This window comes from Cibotium barometz, chromosome 5 (assembly GCF_041138505.1).
Source record: "Cibotium barometz isolate CiBa-2024 chromosome 5, ASM4113850v1, whole genome shotgun sequence".
Lineage (NCBI taxonomy): Eukaryota > Viridiplantae > Streptophyta > Polypodiopsida > Cyatheales > Cibotiaceae > Cibotium > Cibotium barometz.
The window spans coordinates 19,580,270-19,603,332 of NC_141050.1; the positions used below are offsets into that span (position 1 = coordinate 19,580,270).

At 46.5% G+C, this 23,063-nt stretch overlaps 1 protein-coding gene across 1 annotated transcript in view; it reads right to left on the reverse strand.

Moving 5' to 3' along the window:
- The window catches only part of LOC147638172 (uncharacterized), a 57,434-nt gene that overhangs the window by 14,150 nt on the left and 20,221 nt on the right, over positions 1-23,063 (reverse strand). Inside the window, exon 2 of the mRNA XM_086798100.1 lies at positions 10,843-11,046. Within this exon, the coding sequence (XP_086654226.1) occupies positions 10,843-11,046 (204 nt within the window). The remainder of the gene's footprint in view (positions 1-10,842; positions 11,047-23,063) is intronic.

Consider the following 23,063-nt stretch of genomic DNA (forward strand, 5'->3'; position numbering starts at 1 on the left):
GCCGTTGAGCATAGCCCTTAGCCACAAGTCTGTCTTTGTGCTTGTCCACCGACCCATCAAATGTATACTTGGTCTTATAGACCCACTTGACACCAATGACCGACCGTTTTGACGGCCTCGGAACCAACTCCCAAGTGTTTTTCTTCTCTATGGCTTCAAGTTTCACTTGCATTGCTTTTCTCCAAGTCTCCTGGGAAAGAGCTTCCTTAACGGAAGTGCGCTCTTTGTCCTGAATGATACGAGACATCAAAGCATAGTTCACCTGTAAAAGGTTCTCTGACTGACGAACGCAAGAACTGGAATGTCCCTGCCTACTGCCAACATCTGGTAAGCCATCCACCATCTTGTCCAAGAAAGCCCGCTGCAACGTATCCACATTCAAGTGGCCATGACGAAACTTCCACAAATCACCTAGCTGAGGACATGTAAGAGAGAGTGCTAAGAGTCTATAAATCCCATTCTCCACTCCGCCTTCCCAAACAACCTGGCCTGTTGCTTTGTCTCGGAGAGCAACAAAAAGCTCATCAAACTCTACCCATATGCCAATCTTGCAAAGAACGTGTGAGGAACGCTTCCCCCCTTTGCCATCCGGAACAATCTCCAACCTGCCCTCATTATGAATCGAGATAGTGGATGCATCACCAATAAGGATGTGACTTGTTTGCCTGCAAAGATCCTATAACAACTCTCGGGAAGGTTTCATGTGCCTGGAAGCACTACTGTCTAGAATCCACCCCCAAGTATCCCCAACGTCCAACCGCCTCCTTGCTCGAAGAAGATGAAACTCCGATGTCCATTGTCACGACCCTGTGTTCTTTGGACAGTATGCAGGTGTGAACGGGGACATGGTGGACAGTGTGAATGGCATCAGATTTGAGTTAAAAAGGAAGCCCATGTGTGGACAACCCCAAGTGTGAAGGGGGCAAAGATACTTTAATTTAAAAAGGTTTTATAACCTTCGATGGGCAAAAATTAAAGTTTTAAAGGTTTTAAAACCTTGGGAGGCCCCTAAGCAATTTATAGAGGCTACTCCACTTTTGGAGGCCCACGTTTCTCTCCTCTCTCTCTCTCTCTTGCTTTTGGGGAGGCGTGCAAGGAAGCTGTGTGGAAGAGAAGGAAAACATGCTCGTCAGACTGCATATATGGGCTGGTGGTTTTTGGCTGCGCACAGATGAGCCCGTGTGGATCTGTACGACTATAGTACAGTGTACGGCTGTTGCAGGTACAGTGTACGGCTGTTTTCCGCTCGCTGAAGCTCCCGCTCCCCCCCCTTGCTCGCACTGCCTCCACGCCCTTCCTCCTTCCCACCCACGCGTCCCTTTCCGCCCCCCGCCTACCCTCGCTTATGCGGCCCCCCTCCGCCCGGCTCTCTTGCGCTGAAGCGCCCGCCCCCCACCTTCTCGCCTTTGCGCCCCCCTCCCCTCTTCAGCGCCCAGTCCCCCCCTCCGCCAGCCCTTTCTTTCCCACCACCCCTCCTTTCGCGCTGCTTCCGCCTCCCCCCCTAGGGTTTTTTTCTTCGCCGTCTTAACCCCCCCTCCCCTTCTTTCTGGTTTTTTCCGCCCCCTGGGGGTTCTTTCTTTTTTTTACCTTCCGCCTTTCCCCTCCGCCCCTTTGTGTGCAGCTCGGTTCTTGCATGTCTCTCCGCACTGAGGAAAAATGTCGACAATGAGGAAAAATGGAGACTACTCCTAACTGGGCGGACACACCCACAATAGAGGCCCTCACTCCCTATGGAACAATATGGTACAGACAAGAGATGACTGCTAACACCCCCTCTCAACTCCTGGATGTGGAACCAACCACAGTGAGCTGGAGTGCTGACGGAACATTGCGTAAGGTAGAGACTTCGTGAAGAGGTCCGCTGCATTGTCTTCCGTCGAACAAAACTCTAGCAAGATGTCATCAGCCAAAATCTTCTCACGAACAAAGTGACTGTGAGGTTCCGTCTGTAGAAACCCAATCTCGCCAAGTAACCTCAGCAACGCACCACCTCGCAAGCAACACCACAAGCAGCTCGGTAGAAGACAAAGACAATAGTTGGCTGCCTCTTGCTACTCCAAGAAATAGCTCATGAGCCAAGGGTAAATCCGTAGCTTGATATAGATCTCCTCGTATTTGGATCTCCTCCCCAATCTGAGTCACTCCAACCTCGGAGTTTGACTCGGTCCTGCGTTCTCCCTCCAGTAACATAGAAGAGTCCATGATCCTTCATACCCTGCAAATACCGCAAGATCTGCAATACTGCGTCCCAATGACTCTTCAAAGGTGTCTGCATAAATGAGCTCAAGAGCCCCACTGGAAGACTCAAGTCCAATCTGGTGTTTAGCAACCAAATCAATGAACCAACAAGCTTCTGATACAAGGAGGCATCAACCTGCTCACAAGGATCATTAACTGTAAGTTTAGTATTTGGGTCCATTAACTGTAAGTTTAGTATTTGGGTCCATCGGTGAAGAAATAGGCTTGCAGTTCTCCATCCCAAAGGCCTCTAGCAACTCATGAACATACCGTTGCTAAGAAAGAAAGAAGTCCCTCTAGATCTGCCAAATCTCCAATCCCAAAAAGAAATGGAGTAAGCCTAAATCCGTCATCTCAAATTCCTTTGACACGGCAACCTTCGTCACAGCTATGTGCTCCACATGACCTCTAGTGAGAATAAAATCATCCACATAAAGGATAATCAAGGTGACCATACTGCATTCCTGAAATAGATACAAGTTGTGATCTGCAACTGATCTCTAGAAACATTTTCTAAGAAAGAAAGAATCAATCTTCTGATTCCAAGCCTGTTTAGGACCATACAAGGCCTTCTGTAACCTGTAAACCATCCCCTTCGATCTTGGAATCTCAAAGCCTGGAGGTTTCTCAACATACACCTCCTCCTGCAAGTCACCATTAAGGAACGCAAATTTTACATCCATCTAATACATCGGCCACCGCTGAGAAGAGGCAAGGGCAAGAACTATCCAAATCGTGGTCATCCTCGCTGTCGATGCAAAGGTTTCCTCATAGTCGATGCCAGGCCGTTGAGCATAGCCCTTAGCCACAAGTCTGTCTTTGTGCTTGTCCACCGACCCATCAAACGTATACTTGGTCTTATAGACCCACTTGACACCAATGACTGACCGTTTTGACGGCCTCGGAACCAACTCCCAAGTGTTTTTCTTCTCTATGGCTTCAAGTTTCACTTGCATTGCTTTTCTCCAAGTCTCCTGGGAAAGAGCTTCCTTAACAGAAGTGCGCTCTTTGTCCTGAATGATACGAGACATCAAAGCATAGTTCACCTGTAAAAGCTTCTCTGACTGACGAACGCAAGAACTGGAATGTCCCTGCCTACTGCCAACATCTGGTAAGCCATCCACCATCTTGTCCTGGAAAGCCCGCCGCAACGTATCCACATTCAAGTGGCCATGACGAAACTTCCACAAATCACCTAGCTGGGGACCTATAAGAGAAAGTGCTAAGAGTCTATAAATCCCATTCTCCACTCCGCCTTCCCAAACAACCTAGCCTGTTGCTTTGTCCCGGAGAGCAACAAAAAGCTCATCAAACTCTACCCATATGCCAATCTTGCAAAGAACCTGTGAGGAACGCTTCCCCCCTTTGCCATCGGGAACAATCTCCAACCTGCCCTCATTATGAATCGAGATAGTGGATGCATCACCAATAAGGATGTGACTTGTTTGCCTGCAAAGATCCTATAACAACTCTCGGGAAGATTTCATGTGCCTGGAAGCACTACTGTCTAGAATCCATCCCCAAGTATCCCCAACGTCCAACCGCCTCCTTGCTCGAAGAAGATGAAACTCCGGTGTCCATTGTCACGACCCTGTGTTTTTCTTTGGACAATATGCAGGTGTGCACGGGGACATGGTGGACAATGTGAATGGCATCAGATTTGAGTTAAAAAGGAAGCCCATGTGTGGACAACCAAGTGTGAAGGGGGGAAAGATACTTTAATTTAAAAAGGTTTTATAACCTTTGGTGGGCAAAAATTAAAGTTTTAAAGGTTTTAAAACCTTGGGAGGCCCCTAAGCAATTTATAGAGGCTACTCCACTTTTGGAGGCCCACGTTTCTCTCTTCTCTCTCTCTCTCTCTTGCTTTTGGAGAGGCGTGCAAGGAAGCTGCGTGGAAGAGAAGGAAAACATGCTCGTCAGACTGCATATATGGGCTGCTGGTTTTTGGCTGCGCACAGAAGAGCCCGTGTGGAACTGTATGACTGCAGTACAGTGTACGGCTGCTGCAAGTTTAGGCGATGGTTGTGGTGCAGGTGCAGACCAGAACAAACTGATGCAGGCGCAGATCTGTCCAGCAGGTACACACGTGTGCAGCGTGTAGTACTGCAGTCCTGTCCAACAGGTACAGGTAGGGCTACAACTGCAGAGGTGGCGCCTCATCTGGTACAGTCGGCACATCACCAGGGTACTTTGGTACGGCTGCCGCCGCAGGTGTTGACCTGTACGGACAGGTGCAAGCGCATCGTAGAGGCAGCAGTGTATCTCATAGGCGGCCAGGCGTGTGCTTTTAGGAGGACGGCGTGTTTTTGCAGAAAGGAGGGGCTGTTTTCCCGGATTCTCAGGTGGCCAGGACTACAGAGGTGCACATGGTGCTGATCCTCCTTGCAACAGGGACTGTTTTGAGACTGTTTATGGGCTGTTTTTGTTTGGCTGCAAATTCAGCTATGTACTTGGGTTTCCACCTGCAAGTACAAGGTCATTTGGTTATGTTTCTTGGCATGGGAGTGATGCAAGCTCGCATGGCTGCGTGCTCATGGAGCAGATTATTTTCTTCCTGCTAGAAAGGCATAGAGGGACCTACAGTTATGGGCATCTCTATGTTGCCAGATGTTTCATGAGGGAACAAGTAACTTGATGTGTGCCGTTGTTGGCACTGTTGTTGAATGGTGCCATGAATGGTTCTGTATGGAAACAGGACAGAAGTTTCAAAGGGAAACAGGCCTAAGGGTTTCGTGTGGAAACATGTCGTAGGTTTCCCGAGGAAACATGTATTTGGGTTTCTCCAGGAGATAGGTCACATGCAGGCAGAAGGTACAGGACTGGACACATGTATGGTACAGCCTTGCTACTCATTGGACATGGGACAGGGAATCCATGACAGAGATGGATAGTACCCTTGGAAGGTAGAGAAGGTTGGTACAGGTGTGTCGACTTTATGGTATGCTGTGCTGTGATGCGAGTTCTCTTTTGAGAGACAGTTTGGGAGTCTATGTTGTGATGCAGGAGCACTGGATGTGTCAGGGTGTAATGCTGTTCATAGTGTGAGAGGCTATGGATGGTTGTGGCAGCCTTGATCATGGGAGAAAGCTTCTGTATGCAGACTTAATGTGTGAGAGTCTTTCGATGTGAACAATGGCTGGACTTGTTTGTGGATGCCGAGTGGATATGAAGCCATGATGCAAGGTCTTTGCAGGCTTCAGGAGTTCTACTGTGACGGCTGAGTTCCCAGCCTTATTGTAATCAAAAGCTCTTATAATCAATTAAAGAAATACCGCAAGGGACGCCACTGCGTTTTGGGGCCAATCGGTGTCCGTGTACTGTTTGCAGGAGCACTCTAGCTCCCTCTAGGTCCTCCATAGTGTTGAAGTGTTTTATGTGCGAGTGTTTGTTTCACCGCCCGTCAGGCCGGTTTACATCCATTATCTCCAAGTGCACAAAAGCTAGAGTCTTCACGGTTACAACTGAGGAATCTGCACCTTTCTCAGTGCTCCACTGAGGACATTTCCTCCAATAGTGACCCTTCTCACCACAATGGTGACACGTCTGCTCTACCTTCAAGGCATCACGATCCGAGTCGGATTCCTGCTCAGAAGACTTCGCCTGTGAAGACTATCTTTTTACCTTGTTGTTGTTGTGGTGGCCTTTCGACTGCTGGCCAGTCAGAGCCTCAGATCCTCCGCCATGTGGAGGGTTCGTAAACCGCTCTCCCTAATCCAAAACCATGGGCACAACTCCTCTCATGTGATGGTGCTGAGCCTCCCACTTGTGATCAAAGAACAATAGAAAGCTGAATACTGAGGGGTGAGATAAGACAACAAAGTGATGTCCATATCCTCTGAAGATATCTCCTTCCCAGCCTGAAGAACCTCCTATTGGAGAGCCTGGAGTTTGTTGATGTGCTCCCGCAATGTCGAAGACTTTGCAAGATTCATCACTCGCATCTGCACTTCCAACGAAATCCACTTCATGGGTGATACCCTATTATATAAAGAAGCCAAGTGCTGCCAAATTCCTCCGGCCAGCGTCATGTGTTTGATGTGATTGATCACTTGGGATGTGCAATTAAGGAAGATGAAAGAACGCACACAGGCATTGACACGATCCCACAACTGTGCCTGAGCCTCCCACTCTTTCCTAGTAGAAGGTAAAAGCTCACCCTCCTCCAACTCTGGCCGTGGAACTCCAACCACAATGAAATCAGCCAAGTCATAATCTAGGACAGACTCCATCCTTACCTTCCACATGCCATAATTGGTCCCATTCAACTGCCGGTCCACCGGGACTGTCGGGAGGGTGGGAATCTTCACATGCTTCTCAGCCATCTCAAGAAAATCTACCATCTCAAGGGTTCACAAGGTCTTGTGAAGGGAGGTTGGGTGGGAAAAAAATGAAGAAGAGACTGCAAACACTATGCAAGGTGGCTGTCGAGCAATGATGGCCGCCTTCTACTTGTTTCTCCAAGTCCCGAACAGCCTAGAAACTCTCCAATCAAGCACCAAAAAACAACAAACCCTCAAGCTCTCACTGTCTGCAAGCTTCAAGTGTAACACGCAGAAGCTCTGGGGGTCTTCTTTCAGCCCTAAACACTCCTGGAAACAATCTAATGCAAATCACAGACATGAAGAGAGAGAGAGAGAGAGAGAGAGAGAGAGAGAGAGATGCTGAAAATTGAGTATATTAATATAGTACAAAAAGGTACTCAATCCACAGCCCTAGGCTGCCTTGAAAAAAAGGTGATAAACACCCAAAAGTCTAGTCCCTACTTGGACCCTAATGATCAACCCCATAAAGGAATAAATGACTAAATCAATGAGAAAACTTGCCTTTTATAGGCTGGAGAATATCCCATGAACTGGCCAATTGCTGGTCGGCCAGCTCCAAGACAAATAATTCACATACTGATGCAGTCGACAGGGAATACTCCACAAAAAATGCTCCTAAAATCTGGTTCTATTCTGATCATCCCTTCTTTATCTTGTTGCCTCCGTAGGGTTAGCCCCTGTGTGCACATGACATCCCCCTCTGCTAAACTTGATGACAGGATTCCAATCTGATTCTTGGATGACTGTCATCATCCCATACTATTCCCGGAGTCCCTCTGTCATCCTTCCTACTCTGGCAACCTTTTCACTGAATGCCTGGCCCAGTCTCCAAAACCACTCTCACTCTGAATAAAATCTATACATCTGTTCCATCCAGTCCCCAATCCATTCCTGCCCCGACTCTGAACACCGTCTTGGTCTTCATTCCTGAGAAATGAGTCTGGCACTCTCACATCACCCCTTGGAGGATAATCCTCCCTTGGGACCCTTGCTCGAGAACCTATCTGGCTCATAGGACTGCCATCCCCTCTGGCTTTGTGGAACACCACCAACAAACCTCCTGGGAGCTCTTCCCGATCTTGTGTTCCTTGCCTTGAGCTTCGTATCCGTGCACTTTCCTGTACCTTGGACCTGTACACCATCATATGGGACTGAAACAGCGTTTACCCTTGCTGAGCTTGATGCTCTGATACCAATGTAACACGCCGAAGCTCTGGGGGTCTTCTTTCAGCCCTAAACACTCCTGGAAACAATATGATGCAAATCGCAAACATGAAGAGAGAGTAGAGAGAGAGATATGCTGGAAATTCAGTATATTAATATAGTACAAAAAGGTACTCAGTCCACAGCCCTAGGCTGCCTTGAAAAAAAGGTGATAAACACCCAAAAGTCTAGTCCCTACTTGGACCCTAATGATCCACCCCATAAAGGAATGAATGACTAAATCAATGAGCAAACTTGCCTTTTATAGGCTGGAGAATATTCCATGAACTAGCCGATTGCTGGTCGGCCAGCTCCAAGACAAATAATTCACACACTGATGCAGCCGACAGGGAATACTCCACAGAAAATGCTCCTAAAACCTGGTTCTATTCTGATCATCCCTTCTTTATCTTGTTGCCTCCTTAGGGTTAGCCCCTGTGAGAAGCATGTACGTGTGTGCACATGACATCAAGCCACCTGGGGCTCTAATATATCGGAATGCACATTGGAAATGAGACAAACTGCTGTGAGAGAGTAGACGCAGAAGTGTAGAGAGAGAGAGAGAGAAGCTGTATAAACTCTGCTATATACACTGAAGATCCAGTACAGAATATTACAATGAAGTGTGGGGAGCAAGGGTGGTATGAATACCACCCTGGGTTGCTGGTCAGCCAGCCTAAAACAGGCAGACAGCCGTATGAGAGCCCACAACTGCGAAAACCTCCAGTTGGCCAAGACCAAATCAGGTCGGGCTGCATACAGATCATGTCAGCCTGGAGAAAAACAGTCCGCCAGCTCTGAAGGTCCCCCCCCATGACTAGCAAAACTGGGCAAAAATGTGGACAATGAGGAAAAATGGAGACTACTCCTAACTGGGCGGGCACACCCACAATAGAGGCCCTCACTCCCTATGGTACAACATAGTACAGACAGGAGATGACTGCTAACAACATCTGCATTGATTTGTATGCCCATATCTTCCACATCAAGGCCTATGGCAGCAGCCATCTAGACATATTTATCTATCTATGGACGCATCATCAAACAGAAGCAAAGCAGACTGATCCTTCAAGTTCCCCCACACTTTGCATATCACCTTGCTTTTGGGTGGCTGCCCAAAAGCAATCTGTGATATTACTAGAATTGTATTGCCTTGTACATCTATTTACTAGAATTGCTTCATGGAGGCAATCGGTGATATTATTATCAGAATATATTTCAAAATTACTAACTCTTTTTTTTTCAGTTTCATGCTTATTTTACTCAAAAAGAAGCTCCCAACCGTATACAGCCTCAAGAATTAGTTTCAAAACTACTAACTCTTTGCCATACATTGCTAAGGCTTACCTCTTATTGTACACTACTAAAGCTTAAATTACAAAGAATTTCTTTCCGTAGAGGACACTTCTAACACTCACACTGATCCACATTACGACAAATGGGGGAGAAGCCACAACATAAAAGGCATCCGCTGCTGGAAAGACCTATGGGACAAACAGAAAGGGACTTGGAAGGCCTGGGAGATTCAATTCCGGCTGCAGCAAGTGGAAGAGAAAATCATCTGAGACAAGATGTGGTCTTGGCCATTAGATAGAGCCAGTTGCCTGCAAAACCAAGGCATTATCTGGCCTACCATGTGGAGGTGGAGTGAGGCCTGGTTAAGGAACGGGACAAAGCTTTTGAAAAACAGAATGCCTGAGCAGTGAGTTGACTTGTTGCCCAGTTCAACTCCAAGTGAAGGTCCATTGGAGCCTCTCCTGCTGGAGTCTCATCTTTGAGAGCATCTGGTCTTCGACGCCAGAGTTAAGATCTTGATATGGTTACTACTTCTTAAAGCGCTCTTACGTGCAGGCACGCATCAAGGCTTGGACGAAATCCTCCATCATGTGTCCATTGTGTGGTCTAAAGGGAGAAACCATTTGCCATTTGTTTTGGGACTGCAAGCTTACAATACATTGGCTTTGATGGGTGTGGAAAGTCAGTTGCCAGAGAGGCAGTCCAGAGTGGAAATGGCCTGCTTTCTTTTTTGGAAGAAATGCACGAACAAACAAGGAAGAGGTATGAAATCTGGTCTGCAGTCAAGCCCTCCGAACGATTTGGTTATCGCGTAACCAAACTGTGTTTCAGGAGGACAGACATCTCAACTCAGCGGCTTTTTCTTTGGTCAATGTTTTACAACAGGACAGTTTTGTGTTTCAGGAGCAATCCCGCGCTGGGTTAACACTGCTAATAAGAAACATAAGGACTGTAGCACTACCTAAACTGTGATGTGCAGATTTACTGCATTGCAGTGACCAACCATCTCCATGTCGGGCCCGGAAGCTTTTCATGGGTTACAGACCCTGATTGGGTTATGTCTTGGGGTCAATGGAACAGTATCAGAAGAGATTTGTATGAAGGCATCATACGGAAATTGGGCCAACTTACCGCCACTTGTGAACAGATTTGGGAATCCGCAGGACAAGACCAGAGTGCCAGGCAGATCTATGAAATAATCCAAGGGATGGTGGTGAAAGTTAGGAATGAAACTGGTACCTGGTATCTGGGTCACATCTTTCGAGTTTTTGATGAAATAATATAGTCATGTTTTTAATTTACAAAAAAGGATTGAAAGTACTAAGGTGGATGAAAAAGTATAGTAGCTTTATTGGCACCAACACAAAGACAGGCTCTCCAAGCTACAAAACTTCACTAGAGTAAGCATTTTTTAAAGTGTGTATGTATGTGTGCATTTGGGTGCGAGTGCCAGACATGTGTATGGTCACTGGTGTATTCATAAGTGATCTGAGTCTAAACAAGAAAATACCTAGTGTGTTATTATTGAAAAACACTTCAAAGAGATCTGTAGTCTTAGTTTGCTAACTTGTAAAAAGGAAAGGATTATTCAGACACCCTTGCAGGGGACTGCCCATACAACTTTGAAAATGCTACTTGTGCATGTATTTCCATTTAATAAGGTAAAAAGGTTAAAATTAGTGTTTATAAAGTGATAAGGCACATGTTTTGAAGCTTCAGAGTCCACATAATAACACTCCTCTTGAAGTTCTTCCCAAAAAAAAGGTTAGAATGTGGCAAGAACCTTTCTCATGTTGAGGCAGAAAGGGCGAGACTCGACGCAGTCTAGCTCCAAATTGACAGAAGATTGAGAATGGCCACACACATCCAAAGAACAGTATTCCTTGTCATACATCTTCTGGACAAAGGTTGCCTCAATTGAATCCAAATATGAGGAGTGCTTGTCGTCAGTCCACGTTGTGTCTTCAGACTCATCTGCTTGTGAGATCTGTCAAACGTACACCAACATTGAGAAAGGCAAGGATCAAAGGAAAACTCCTAAGTTAAACAGCTCACCTAATTTTAAATACATAAGCACAAGACATTATCTATCCTACAAGCTTGATACACATGGGTAATGATCAGTTATATTGAGAAACATTCTGAACTTGGTTCATCTTTTCTATTTGGTGTATGCATGTGCACAACCATGTAATTTGAATCGTGGAGGATGGATGGATGTCATGTCCGGAACCCACCATAGCAAGGATTGTTTCTAAACCTACAGCGTTGAAAAGCTGTTGTTTCTAAACCTACAGCCTAGAAGAGCTAAAAATAGCAAATGCTGCAACAAGCATATAACTAGGAGATAAGCCAATTGGCAGTTGCTAAAAATAGCAAGGTGATGATATCGCGTGCCTAAGTTCGCAAGACAATTGGCCGAGTCTCATGAAGTGAAAATGTTCCATCAGAATTGAAGTTAATGATAGAGCAACAAAGCCAGTCCAAAGACCATTAGAAGCCCCTAAACAAAAGCAATTAACATCCATCAAGATGTCCACAGGTTTCTACTGTAGGAGCTGAGAAAGGACTGAATAAGGTTTCTCGCTCTGCTCACAGCACTATACTTTTAGAGCACAAGAGCCAAGTAAGAAATTCAGTTCTTAGGAGATCTAGCAGCATTCTTTGTAAATTTGTAAGCTTTATCCAGTTCAGAAACAACAGTAGATAAGGCTCTTCCGCTGTTTTTTCCTCTTCCTCATGTTTCTCTATTCTCGAACTTGTGCTTGCAGCAGTTTAAAGTTCCACATTTAACATTAGTACTAGCACAAGTTTCTTGCTACCTGACATGTGTACTAGGGCAGGTCTATGTATGAACAATGCAACTTAACATTAGTAGTAGCACAAGTTTCTTGCTACCTGACACATGTACTAGAGCAGGTCTATGTAGACAATGTCAGCCGCAGGTTACTGTTGTGGGAATAATTCAGTTGCAGATTAAATTTGGCGGTTGTTTCAGCCTTCATTGAGAAAATCAGAGGGTTTGATGTATCAACAGTTTGTAAATGTGTGTTCTACCAAAAGTTCTTTCTATTGATGTATAGAGACCCAGTGGTTCCAAATGCCATCAATGCTTATCATGTCTCAAAAGTGCAGGGCATGATGCAGCACATGGAGCTGCAACATCAATGCACAAGCAATTGATGGAGAGGCGCCTAGAAGAACAAAAAGCCCCAGCTAGTAATAAAAGAAACATAGACAAAACTCAGAAAAGAGAGTTTTCTACGTACAGGGAGGATCCATGGATTTCCCAAAAGTTTAGACCAGAAATTGAACAACAGAAAATGCTGCTTTAGATAGGAACCATTCACAGCTTGGAGTTGATTGTAACAGCGTGTTGTGAGTCCTAACGTATTAAGGGACCAACATAGTCAGAAGTAAAAAAAACGTGTTTCAAAAACGTTTCAAGAGAGAAGAGGGAAGGGGGGTAGAGGGGGTATTGTTAACAGTCATCTCCTATCTGTACATTTGCACCAGGGCCTCTGTTGTGGGTGTGCCCGCCCGGATTAGGTGTTTTCTCATTTTTCCCCTCTCCATATTTTTCCCTATTTTTTCTACAATCCTGTGCATGTCGGCTACCTCTGTATGCTTGCCGACTGCAAGACTGTGTATTCAGACACTGGCCGACTGCTCTCTGCTGTGCTGGCCGACTTCACACGTGTGAAGGCCGACTGTTTGATGCTGGCCGACTTGAGATGCAATAGTCGGGTGTCTATATGGGTGCTGTCGGCTGTCCTACTACTGGGCGACTGCACATGTGGGGCCATATAAAATGGCCCCATGGCCCCCCACTTGTTGTATTGGGTATTCCGGGTTTTTTCTTGTGTATATAGAGCAGAGTTACACGCCTCTCTCTCTCCTTCTCCATTGCTGTATTTTTCTGCATTGCACTTGCTCTTGTGTTCTCAGATTTTGTCATCATCTCCGCTGCATATTCTGACATGATATCAGAGCTTTAGGCTCTTGATAAATCTTGGGAACTCTGTGAGCAAGAGGGGGGCTGTTTTGTTGCTGATTGGTGGACTGCTTTGGACTGTTCAGGAAGAGGAGAAGCAAGAGGAAGGCGGGCTGATTTGCTGGACAGCCATTTGCAGGTTTAAGTTCTTTTTTTTCCCACCCACCAACCCTTTTCAGTTACATCCCCGCAATGGCAGATTTACTTGAGATGGCTGAAAAGCATGTGAAGATCCCGACACTCCCCACGTTCCCAGTGGACCGTCAGTTGGACGGGAATAACTACAACATCTGGAAGGTAATGATGGAATTTGTTTTGGAGTCTTATGACCTTGCTGATTTCATTGTTGTTGGGGTTCCACGGCCGGAGGTAGAGGAAGGGGAGTTACCCTCGATTCGGAAATGAATATAGGAGCATGCCCAAATTCACCTTATAAGAAAGTGCAATTTATAACCTCATGATAGTCACCCACAAGACAACAAACCATCAATTCCATCATGCATAGTATGGACTAGATACTACGATATCCCCACTAACGTCATCAGTGCCCAATAGTGGGTGTAGAACTTGGTATCAAAATATGCTCCCCCACACACACCGCCCATGCACGCACACACACTGTCACGAGCCTGGACATTTCCCAGTATGAAAGGGATCTGGTGGACTCCAGGATGTCTGAATATTCGGAAAGTACAAGCTTTGGGAATGGGGGATTATCCTAGAATACAAAGGACCACACTCCTAAAATTTAGCAGAGATGCTATTTTTGGCCCGACTCCGATGGAAATTCTGTTCGCGTCATTACATTTGGAATTGAGCAGATACCAAGAGTTGGCAAAGTGCCTATGACAGAATGTCTACCAGTTGGGATATTTTTAGAGATAAGGTTTATGGAAGGACCCATCTCTTAGATTGGGACATGTGGCAAGAAAGTGGACCAAAGTGAGACAAGTTGCCTGACACTTGTTAGAAAGTGGATCAAAGTGAGACAAGTGGCCGTTCTCCACTTGTCAATGCAGCCTTCTCTTGCCATTTTAGCTCATGGGAGGCCCAAATCTATAAATTGGAGCCCTCTCTCTTCATTAATAGAGGCTCTCTTGCTGCACACTAGCCTCTACCACCGTTACACGCTGCCCTAATGATGGCTACTCTCTTTCTCTCTCTCTTGAAGGCTGCCCATGAAGAATACCGGTTGTTGGGGACTATTTTGGAGGCTTCCATCGCAAAGAAATACTGAAGGCAAGGGTATTTAATCATTTATTATGATTTCTAGCCATTGTACTTGTTGTACCAGCATTTGTACTTGCTGTATCTGCTGTACCAACCACCGTTCCGGCTATACCAACCACTGTACCGACTGTACCAACTTTTGTACTTTGCTGTACCAGCCACTGTACGTGCTGTACTAGTCACTGTACATACTGTATCAACATTTGTACTTGATGTACCTACTGTACCAGCCATCGTACCAACTGTACCAGCCATTGTAGCCACTGTACCGACTGTACCAGCCATTGTACCTGCTATACCAACTGAATGGAGAGTTGTACTTGCTGTACCAGCTCTATTGCATGGGGCCCACACGGAGGTATATGGATTATGTTGTTGGCCTGGCATTTCTACAGCCTATATTCCGGCTTGGTTGCCTCGTGTTGGGCTGTGTTATGGCATTTGTATATGGATAATCCGGCATCTCCGGTGGGGAGAGTAAGGCCCTCAAAGCTTGTATATGATATTATTCTCCTTGGGTAATAAAATACTCCAAGGGGGGGTCGGCCCATTCCGGCCTCTATGTGGTGTCACACGTGCAAGCTCCATTTTCAACATTTGTGGATGTTTTGTCCAGTTTTTATGCAAAGTGATGATGGATATGTGTTAAGGCTGTGGCCATGTTTAAGTGTTTTAATATGCATTGATGGTATCAACAAGTGTGTCAAAGGCCCTAGTCCCCCGGGCACCGCCGCGAGTTACATTGGTATCAAAGCATAGGCTTTCTTGGAAGCGAAGGCTTCCTTCTATCAATAAGGAAGAGAAAAGATCTCAAGTGGGGACCACACTTACCATCATTGCTGTTAAGCAAGGCCAGCCACTTCATAGCTTATGAAGCATGAGCATGAGTAGTAGACAGCTTGTTGATTTAAGGATTTATGAATTCACAAAATTTTATCTTGGAAGTGTGCACACGTTTAGCACTCTTTCCATATGGATATTGTGGATTATATTATCAAGCTTACAAGCAAGCTATATGGAGATATATCGGGATATCTTAAGGATATGGTGACGAGATATTTCTTTTGGCTTCATGACCAACCTGGCAAAGAAAAGCTAAGCATACTTTGAGTTTACAGAGTTGGTGCTTTGGCTATTTACTATGAAGTGTTTTTGATGTTCACTAACCCTTATATAGCCATGCAAGGAGAAAGGTGGTGTTGTTTGCCTTAAGATGGTTTCAGGGAAACATTGTTTATGGCTCCCTTAATTGGGATGGATTATATCTATGGAGATTTCTTTCTTGGACGAGATTTATATAGATATTGGGCTTCACAAGCAATTTCTATGGACGAATCTGTCCGAGTTTATAGAGAAGAAATCTCTGGATATCTCATGGATATGATGCTTTTATGGATAAAGTCCACCTCTACTCCAAGGTGTGTGGTTAGCACAGAGTATATGGTAAGAGTTATGGTATACAAGGATTATGGTATACAGGTCTATGGAATCATGGACTTCTTTTCTTGGATTTGGATCAATCCTCAGGATTATGGATTATGTTTATGACTCCCTATTACTGGGATGGATTATTCTTTTTGGCTCCCTTTATTTGGGATGCATTGGACTTATGAAACTCATGGTTCACATACCCTGTGTAGTGTTCTCTTATCCTACGTGCTCTCTTGAAGATTGTTTCTACCATGTGTGGGTGGAACAATAGAGAGTAGATGGAAGGGAACATGGGCACTTCAGAGGGTAGTGTAGAGCACAACATGCCGTGTGTAGTGTTCTCTTGTCCTACGTGCTCTCTTAAAGATTGTTTCTACCATATCTGGGTGGAACAATAGAGAGCAGATGGAAGGGAACATGGGCACTTCAGAGGGTAGTGTTGAGCACAACATGCCATGTGTAGTGTTCTCTTGTCCTACGTGCTCTCTTGAAGATTGTTTCTACCATATCTGGGTGGAATAATAGAGAGCAGATGGAAGGTATGTGTCGCAGAAATGCTTATGGAACACCAGGTTATCTATGCCTGCAAGTGATTGTTTTATCTTGTTACTTAAGCCGACCTTTCATCCAAAGGTGTGTGGTCAGGGTACCAACACAGAGTGCAAGTGGTAAAGTGGACATGACGCCTGGTTGGCACGGGACTTATGTCTATGCCAAGGGTCATGTGGACCAATGCCTTGTTGGCAGGAGACTTATTTCGTCTCGCCCATTTACTTGGGACATGGATTATGATATCTGGACTTATGGGACTGATTTGTCTCGCCCATTTACTTGGGACATGATTATGATATCTGGACTTATGAGACTGTTTTGTCTCGCCCATTTATTTGAGACATGGATTTATTTATTTATCTTTATGCCATATTAGAATCACTATCTCCCCATACAGAGGCCAAGAGGTTCATTGTTCATCTCACCATGCATGTGGATTCAAGTTGGGATTGTGAGAGGGCAATTCAATGAACACTCCACCATACATGTGGATTCGTGTTGCGATTGTGGAGTGAGTGTTTCATTGTTTCCACACCATGCTTGTTGATGAGAAAGCATTGCCAGAACTATGGAGAACCAGCTTTTCTGTCACCATGGTTTGTGCTCTTGAATGGCACCAGTTTGTGTGCATAGCACATGTTTCTGTGCGAGGCACTAGTTTCTTGTGCATGGGATGAAAGGGGTCTGGTGGACTCCAGGATGTCTGAATATTTGAAAAGTACAAGCTTTGGGAATGGGGGATTATCCTAGAATACAAAGGACCACACTCCTAAAATTTAGGAAAGTTGCTATTTTTGGCCCGACTCCGATGAAAATTCTGTTCGCGTCATTACATCTGGAATTGAACAGATACCAAGAGTTGGCAAAGTGCCTATGACAGAATGTCTACCAGTTGGAATATTTTTAGAGACAAAGTTTATGGAAGGACCCATCTCTTAGATTGGGACAAGTGGACCAAAGTGAGACAAGTGGCCTGACACTTGTTAGAAAGTGGACCAAAGTGAGACAAGTGGCCTCACACTTGTCACTTCAGCTATTGTGTGGCTCTCCACTTGTCATTGCAGCCTTCTCTTGCCATTTTAGCTCATGGGAGGCCCAAATCTATAAATTGGAGCCCCCTCTCTTCATTAATAGAGGCTCTCTTGCTGCACACTAGCCTCTAGCACCGTTACAGGCTGCCCTAATGATGGCTACTCTCTTTCTCTCTCTCTTGAAGGCTGCCCATGAAGAATACCGGCTGTTGGGGACTGTTTTGGAGGCTTCCATCGTGAAGAAATACTGAAGGCAAGGGTATTAATCATTTATTATGATTTCTAGCCATTGTACTTGTTGTACCAACATTTGTACTTGCTGTACCTACTGTACCAACCATCGTACCTGCTGTACCAGCCATTGTACTTGCTGTACCAGCCACCGTACCGACTGTACCAACCACTATACCGGCTGTACCAGCTTTTGTACTTGCTTACCAGCCGCACTGTACCTACTGTACTAGTCACTGTACATGCTGTACCAACATTTGTACTTGCTGTACCTGCTGTACCAACCATCGTACCGGCTGTACCAGCCACTGTACCTGTTGTACCAACCATTGTACTGTCAGAATATGCAGCGGAAATGATAACCAAACTTGGGTAGACAAGAGCAAGTAGACTGCAGAAAATAAACAGCACAAGAAACACAGAGAGATAGGTGTGTAAACTCTTCTCTATACACAAGATCCCGAGAAAACTGAATGAATGAGTGGTGGGGGCAAGGGGCCTATATATATGCCCCTGGGAAAGCAGTCGGCCAGCATAAGAAGTGCCCACGGCTGCTGAAAAGGTGCCCACGACTGCATAAATGCAGTCGGCCAGCAGAGAAGTGCCCACGACTGAGAAAATGCAGTTGGCCAGCAGTGCAGTAGCCCACGACTCAACTGTATGCAGTCGGCCAGCACTGGAGTGCTCCTGCCACCCTCTGACAACCCTCCCCACCACTGGAAAAGATGGGAAAAAATAGGAAAAAATACGAGGAGTGTGGAAAAATGATAAAACACCTTATACAGGGCAGGCACACCCACAACAGAGGCCCTGGTGTATAAATATAGACAGGAAATGACTTCTAACACCCCCTCTCAGCTCCTGGCTATGTAACCAACCCAAGGGAGCTGGAGTGCCACCTAAGCGTAGCCTGAGGTAGAGACTTCCTAAAGAGGTCCGCTGCATTGTCCTCCGTCGAACAATAAAGTAGCAAGATGTCACCAGCCAAGATCTTCTCACGTACAAAGTGATACTGTATCTCTATATGCTTGGTCCGGGCATGGAAAACCGGGTTCCGAGCAATGGCTACACAACTCTGGTTATCGCACTGGATGACTGTGGGCTCCCTCTGTGGAAACCCAATCTCGCCTAGCAGCACCACAAGCAGCCCAATACTCTGCCTCTGTCGAAGAAAGGGCAATAGTTGGCTGCCTCTTGCTGCTCCATAAAATTGCTCCTGAGCCGAGGGTAAAACTGTATCCTGAAGTAGATCTCCTCGTGTCTGGATCTCCTCCCCAATCTGAGTCACTCCAACCTTGGAGCTTGACTCCATTCCCTCCTGTGTAAAAGAGTCCCAGATCCTTCGTACTCTGTAGATACCGCAAGATCCGCAATCCTGCGTCCCAATGAGACTTCAATGGCGTCTTCATAAAAGAGCTCAACAGCCTCACGGAGAAGCTCAAGTCCAATCTAGTGTTCAGCAACCAAATCAATGAACCAACCAACTTTCGGTACTGCGAGGCATCAACTGGCTCACAAGGATCTGTAACGGTTAACTTTGTGTTCGGGTCCATCGGCGAAGTAATAGACTTGCAGTTCTCCATCCCAAAGGCCTCAAGCAACTCATGAACATACCATTGCTGAGAGACGAAAAACCCCCTCTAGGTCTGCCAGATCTCCAATCCCAAGAAGAAGTGGAGTAAGCCTAAGTCGGTCATCTTAAACTCCTTTGACAAGGCAGCCTTCGTCACTCCAATGTGCTCCACATGACCGCCGGTGAGAATGAGATCATCCACATAAAGGATGATAAGCGTGACCATGCCGCGTTCCCGAAAGAGATACAGGTTTGGATCTGCAACCGATCTCTGAAATCCAATCCGAATAGAGAAGGAATCAATCTTCTGATTCCAAGCCCTGGGAGCCTGCTTAAGACCATACAAGGCCTTACGTAACCTGTAAACCATCCCTTCCGATCCTGGAACAATAAAGCCTGGAGGCTGCTCAACGTACACCTCCTCCTGCAGGTCACCATTAAGGAACGCAGATTTTACATCCATTTGATACACGGGCCACCTCTGAGAAGAAGCAAGGGCAAGAACGGTCCGAATCGTGGACATCCGCGCTTTCAGTGCAAAGGTATCCTCGTAGTCGATGCCTGGCCGCCGCTGAGCATAACCTTTAGCCACAAGCTTGGCTTTGTGTTTGTCCACCGACCCATCAGACGCGTATTTGGTCTTAAAGACCCATTTGACACCAATGACAGACCGCTTCGACGTCCTCGGTACCAACTCCCAAGTGTTGTTCTTCTCGATGGCATCAAGTTCCACCTGCATGGCTTTCCTCCAAGTATCCTGTGAAAGGGCTTCCTTTACGGAAGTGGGCTCTTTATCCCGCATGATACGAGACATCAAAGCATAGTTCACCTGAAGAAGCTCCGCCGTGTTGCTTTTATCTCGGACTCGATGTGATCTTCGAGGGCCATCCTCTGTGGCCTACTCGGATGGGAAGCTCCGTGACACCTGACTCCCGAAGGGTGTCTAACAACTACCTAGGTACTCGAACAGATCGTGGAGCCTCCTGTGGGGTCGCGGGGGCTCTACTCCAGCTGCGGGCTCAACCTCCTATGATGACTGAGGTGGATCAACTGGAATGATAGACTGGGAATCATCATCAGACTCCTCTGGATCTCCAAGAAGTGGCGGCTCCTCGACAATGGATGCTGGAACATGCTCGTCAAAGACCACATCCCGGCTGACAACAATCTCATTCCTATCTGGATCATACAACCTGTATCCCTTGGAAAGAGAGTTATACCCCACAAATACCAGCTTGCGGTTTGGAGTCAAGCTTCCCCCTCTGCTTCTTCGGAATATGTACATATGCATCACTCCCAAAGACACGGAAGTGCGAGACATCGGGTTTCCTGCCAAGGTATGCCTCAAATGGAGTCACATGGGGTACTGAAGTCGTTGGAGAGCGGTTAATGGTATGGACAACCGTTGCCACAGCCTCACCCCAAAGTGGACGAGGAAGATCACGATGCTCCAACATGGTCCTCGCCATCTCCACCACAGTCCTGTTCTTGCGTTCAACAACTCCATTCTCCGAAGGCGATCCGGTATTGGTCAATTCCCTTTTGATGCCATGATTTGCACAAAATCTGAAAAATACAGTCGAGGAGAATTTGGTACTAGTCTCACCCCAAAGTGGACGAGGAAGATCATGATGCTCCAACATGGTCCTCACCATCTCCACCTCAGTCGTGTTCTTGCGTTCAACAACTCCATTCTCCGAAGGCGATCCGGTATTGGCCAGTTCCCTTTTGATGCCATGATCTGCACAAAATCTGAAAAATACAGTCGAGGAGAATTCACCTCCTTTATCAGCCCTGAGAGTCTTAACCTGATATCCAGACTCTTTCTCCACCATCACGTGCCAATCCTTGAACCGAACAAAAGCCTGGTCCTTCTGGGAAAGAAAGTAGACCCACGTGAATCTGGTACAATCATCAACAAGCAGCATAAAGTAGAGAGATCCTCCCAAAGATGGTATCTGCTGAGGTCCACACAAGTCAGTGTGAATCAACTCCAATGGTTTCGAAGCCCACCTGGAAGCCTGCTTCGAAAAGGATTCCCTGTGCTGCTTACCACGTATGCAAGAACTGCAACGTCCTTGCCTACTACCAACATCTGGCAAGCCAACCACCATCTGGTCCCGGAAGGCGCGCCTCAAAGCATCCACATTTAAGTGGCCAAAACGAAAGTGCCACAAATCTCCAACCTGAGAACTTGTCAAAGTGGAGAGTGCAGAGAGCTTGTAGATACCATTCTCCACACCGCCTTCCCAAACAACTTGGCCAGTCTCACGGTCCCTAAGAGCAAATGAATGCTCCTCAAATTCCACCCAAAAGCCAGTCTTGCATACCTCATGCACTGACAGAAGATGAAAACCCAGAGCAGGGACATAAAGAACACGGGAAGCATGCTTGCTCCCCTTGCCGTCGGGAATAATCTCCATCCGGCCCTCACTATGTATCGGAATAGTGGAGTTATCGCTAGTAAAGATACGACCTGACTGCCGTTTCAGATCCAGAAAGAAGTCACGGGATGGAGTCATGTGCCTGGAAGCACCACTGTCGAGAATCCATTCTCGGATATCCTTCGCGGTGAAGCCAACTGCCTCCTCGCTCGAAGATGATGAAGCATCGGAGTCCACCATCTCTAAGTGCACAAATGCCGGAGTCTTCGCAACTGAGGCTGAGGAATCAGCACTCTTCCCTGTTCGCTTAGGGCACTTCCTCCAATAGTGGCCTTTCTCGCCACAATCATTACAAGATCTTTCGGCCTTCGGCTTCTCTCGTTCTGAAATCAGGCTTCTTCTCAGAAGACTTCTCCGGTGAAGCCTTCCCTTTGCCCTTGTTGTTATTCCGGCCTTTCGACCGTTGGCCAGTTAAGGCCTCCGAACCTCCGCTGTGAGGAGGGTTCGTGAAACGTTGCTCCTGGTCCAAGACCATTGGCACAAGCTCCTCCCAAGTAATGGTGCTGAGCCTGCCACTCGTAATCAACGAGGAATAGAAAGCAGAATACTGACCAGACAAGTGGGACAGCAAAGTGATGGCCATGTCTTCACATGATATCTCTTTCCCAGCTTGTAGGACTTTCTGCTGAAGGGCCTGCAACTTGTTAATGTGTTCCCGCATCGTCGAGGACTTTGCAGGGTTCATAACCCGCATCTGCACTTCCAAGGAGATCTGTTTCATGGGTGATACCCTGTTATACAAAGAAGCCAAGTGCTCCCATATGCCTCTCGCCAGCGTCATGTGCTTCACATGATTGATCACTTGTGGTGTGCAATTGAGGAAAATAAACGACCAGACCCTGGCGTTGACACGATCCCACATGTGTGCCTGTGCCTCTCGGTCCTTCCTCATCCATAGTAACTCCCCTTCCTCAGCTTCCGGCCGTGGAACCCCGGTGATAATAAAATCAACAAGGTCATATGACTCCAGCACCGACTCCATCATGACCTTCCAGATGCCGTAATTGGACCCGTCCAACTGACGATCCACTAGGAGTGGGGAGAGTCGGAATCTTCACGTGCTTCTCAACCATCTCTAGTAAATCTGCCATCGCGGAGAGTAACCTGAAAGGGTGGCTGGGTGGGGAAAAAAATCTATAAACCTGCAAGTGGCTGTCCAGCCCCTTAGCCCGCCTTCCTCTTGCACCTTCTCTTCCCGTACAGCCCAAAACAGTCCACCAATCAGCCCCCTAACGCTCCCCCTCTTGCTCAGAAAAAACTCCCAAGATCTATCTCGAGCCTAGGGCTCTGATACCATGTCAAAATATGCAACGGAAATGATAACCAAACTTGGGTAGACAAGAGCAAGTAGACTGCAGAAAATAAACAGCACAAGAAACATAGAGAGATAGGTGTGTAAACTCTTCTCTATACACAAGATCCCGAGAAAACTGAATGAATGAGTGGTGGGGGCAAGGGGCCTATATATATGCCCCTGGGAGAGCAGTCGGCCAGCATACGAAGTGCCCACGACTGCAT